The following is a 3,901-nucleotide window of genomic DNA, read 5'->3' on the forward strand; positions in this document are numbered from 1 at the left end:
CGACTTCCGGAAATGCCGTCGTCTAAATAGACAAAACAGTTATATGACATTGAACGCCACCTCTTAACTAATGGGCGTAAAAGCTTCGTAAACCAATAGCAAGCGGAGCTAAGCCCGAACGGGAGTACTGAGAAACAGAAATATCGTGTAGAACCGGCAATTGACCAAGAGAAACCCAGAAATTGTCGATGCAGGGGAAAGATGTCCACGTGGTGATACCCTGATTATAGATCCCATGTAAAAAACCAGAATCCCTTCTGGAACACCTCGGCTAGGGATCGAAGATCTTCGTAACGAAAATTACATTTGACTAAATATCTGTTGACCTCACGCAGATCAAGAACTAAGCGTAGCTTCTTTCCTTCGGCTACTGATAAAGGGTTGACGCAATTCGGCGGAGAATTAACTTCGATGATTAAACCCTGTTCCAAAAGCTCAAGGATGGCTGCTCCGACGAATTCAGAGTTTCGAAATGCTGAACGATTTTTCCTAAGAAAAAAGGCGGGAGGCAACTGTGCAAAAGGCAGCGAGTAACCTTCATTCACGATACTGGAAACAAATGGCGATGCCGCAAGACAGTCCTCCCAAAAAGAATGGCAACGAAATAAACCACCTTTAACTTAACCACGTGCTCCGCCACAAGAAAATTCAGCCTTATTCTCATAGAGCCCGGTATAAACAAAATCAGAATCTCCATATAGATCCTCGATAAAACTTGCATTGTCAACGCGCTCTAGTCAAAGCGAAGATGACTTATTCTTCGTTTTTTGTTATTAAATTAAACAAGAACTCAATCCAAAGATTTTGACATGAATTAAATGTTTAGGTTCATGCAATAAAAAAAATATAACTGCTTTGAAATCTGTCGTCCATTTTTTTTTGTCTGTGAGCTATTGTAATAACTGTTAATAACTTGACTACAATAGACATTGTAGTTTCCAGCACGATTCTGATTTGCTGGAATATTATTTTACAGGAGAAGGATATTATAACCTTGTTTCTTGTGTTCCATTTGTGCACTAGTACTTCTATTTCTCAGTGACTTCAAGCTATTTTTCTTGATTTTTCTGACCTCGTTCAAATGCAAGCATTAGGCATGAGATGTGTAATTCCTATTTCAATACTATTCCATTAATGTTTAGAGGTTAGTCAAAGCCTATTTTACATCCTATAGTATTTTCTATGTAAGTGCTATGTACATGCAATTTTTCTTTTGGACCCTCAATTTCAGTTAGGTAGATTCTATTTACACTATATGTAAATGCTAGCGCTATTCAGACCGGACCGGACCGTGTCGGATCGGATCCGATCGGAGCGTATTGACAAAACTCGGACCAGTCCCACCAAACGTAGACGGTCACCAGACAACGTGCTGAAGACAGGAGAAGTTTGTCCCTTTCTCTCTTGTGTCCTACGTTGCTTTGCTCGGGGAAGTTTTCATTTTTATTTTGGTGCTGTTTACATTTTTTGCGACCTCTAAACCACTCTGGTCGCTTTAGGTGATTTTCCATTCGTTTGGAGTATACGTTTCCAGTTTTTTCTCATAGAAGAAGTTTTTTTTTTACTGGTTTTGCGTATCCGCTTAATTACCACCCTGTTTATTTTTTGTTGAGTTTTTTTTGCGACAGTTAACTGCGTTGTATAATAAGAGCCCTTTTGCCTAATTTGTTATTGCGTAGACCTCAATATTGTAAGTACAATAGATGCGGCTGGTCAGATGGCTGGTCGGCTCCATCCTACTGTCTCTAGTGTTTATGTGGGAAATATAAATGGAATTGTCAAGGACTGGGGTAAAGTAAATAATTGTTGTCAGTTTTCATGTTTGAAGAAGAAGACCTTTCTGTGCGTACGCAGTCAATTCGCTCATTGACGACAATTTGTCACATCGTATCTTTCATAATTCCGCTTCGGAATCTGTAATCATCTCTGGAAGAAAAGGATTTCCATGAGTCTCAATAAATGACGAGACGACTACACAAGAGAGAAAGGCACAGAATTCGACTTCTCCCCTCTTCAGCACGTTGTATGGTGACCGTCTACGTTTGGTGGGAAATTTTGATACTGATCCGGTCCGAGTTTTGCCTATACGCTCCAATTCGATCCGATCCGATACCGTCCTGTCCGGTAAGGTGAGATGCGGTGCGCTCCGGTCCGATCCTGGTTTTGCCAACGGCCGAATTTACAGCAGCTTGTGATTCCAACTGCTTCATAGGAGTTTCCAACCTTGAAGATAAATATGTATAGAGAGAAAACAATGAACCTAAAACCCACTGGAATATCGCTGAAATAACCAAAGTACGCCACAAAAACACTGATAAGGTATTAAGAAGACAAGGTAAAGCATTTTTGTTCCATTCATATTCTTTATTTTCGACTCCTAAACACGCTTGCAAATTCACATACAAACTCTTGTAATTTTAAGTGATCGTGATGCTCAAATTACAACGTTAGCTTGGGGTACCTTCTGTAACCTGCTAAATCTCCCGTAACGTGTTTTGAATTAAGTTCAGGTTCTAAGGATGCTTTTTGAGGGGGGGGGGGGGGGGCAATCCAAAAAAGGATTTGTGATCTCGGATCAATGGATTTTTTAGCGTGACAAAAACGCAAAATCCAAAAAAAGGATTTTTTTTCCATGACACCGCAAACAAACAAAGCCAGAGTTGCGTGCAATTTCAAAAATAAACGAGATGCTTCCGTGAAGCATACACTGGGTTGCCTGTGGTACGTGTTACAGAAAATACAACAACAACAACAACATCTTTATTTATACCATACAATGACAACAGAGAGCGAGAAAAAAAGGACAATATTACATATGTAAGGTATAAAGCCGCCTAGAAAATAACTATAGAGCTAATCTGGCTAGGAGGCAAACTAATAAACTATTTCAAATAATATTTTTCTCAGTTGCTGCATGGAGGTACAAGAATGAAGAAAAAGCAAGCACACGCACACACATAAGTCATCGTTCAAAGAAAATTGGAAAACAAAACAACAGCAACAACAACAAGAAAAAGAAAAAAAAAAGTCTCGAGAATGTCATTTTTAAGGACCGTTTAAAGTTCCAGTGGCTAAGACTCTTAAGAGATTCTTGAAGATTATTTCAAAGAAAAGCTCCTTTAAAGCGAATATTAAATCCACCATAGTTTGTTCTCACGGAAGGAATACAAAATGTAAATCTTGAGGCCAGCCTAGTTTCATAATTGTGCCTTGAAGATATAGGGGTAAAGAAATTACTGAAGGAAGATGGGAGCATATTTAAATGAAATTTAAACATTTTAATTCATATATAACATCAAGGAATTTCAGAATGTTCAAATCTTTATATAAAGGAGAAGTATGATCATTATACTGGGAAAAGGTGATGATTCTTATTGCCTTTTTCTGCAATACAATTAATGGATTTAGAGTAGTTACGTAAGTACTGCCCCAGATGGTGGCACCATATATAAGAAAAGGGTAAATAAGAGAAAAATACATTTGTTTTAAAATAGTAAGAGAGACATAATGACGCAACTTAGCTAGGATCCCAATACCCCTAGAGATTTTCTTACTTAACTGATGAATGTGTTCCTTGAAATTAAGATGAGCATCCATTACTACTCCAAGATATTTGATATGGTCCTTTTGTTTAATTGGTGTTTGGTTTACTTTCAACAAGATGGTTTTAGCTGGTTTTTTTCTGAAAAGGGTGGAAGATTATAAAATTTGTTTTATCAATATTTAAGGACAATTTGTTAGCACAAAGCCAATCATGGATATGTTTCAGTTCTTGATTCACTCTCGTTTCTAAAGAATCCAAGTCTGTTAAAAATAAATTTGAATCGTCTGCAAAGAGGTAAAAATCAAACACAGTGGAACAATTACTAAAATCATTGATATATAAAAGGAATAACAGGGG

The 3,901-nt window shown here is 37.8% G+C and overlaps 1 protein-coding gene across 1 annotated transcript in view; it reads right to left on the reverse strand.

The window, feature by feature from the left end:
- LOC137972714 (uncharacterized) overlaps positions 1–3,597 on the reverse strand; it is a 5,769-nt gene extending 2,172 nt beyond the window's left edge. The window contains exons 1-2 of the mRNA XM_068819438.1: positions 3,555–3,597; positions 1–22 (exon numbers count right to left, since the gene is read on the reverse strand). The exon at positions 1–22 is cut by the window's left edge and continues 1,064 nt beyond it. Coding sequence (XP_068675539.1) covers positions 1–22; positions 3,555–3,597 — 65 coding nt within the window. The remainder of the gene's footprint in view (positions 23–3,554) is intronic.
- Positions 3,598–3,901: the final 304 nt, after the last annotated feature.

The sequence above is a fragment of the Montipora foliosa genome, chromosome 10 (assembly GCF_036669935.1).
Source record: "Montipora foliosa isolate CH-2021 chromosome 10, ASM3666993v2, whole genome shotgun sequence".
Classification (NCBI taxonomy): Eukaryota; Metazoa; Cnidaria; class Anthozoa; order Scleractinia; family Acroporidae; genus Montipora; species Montipora foliosa.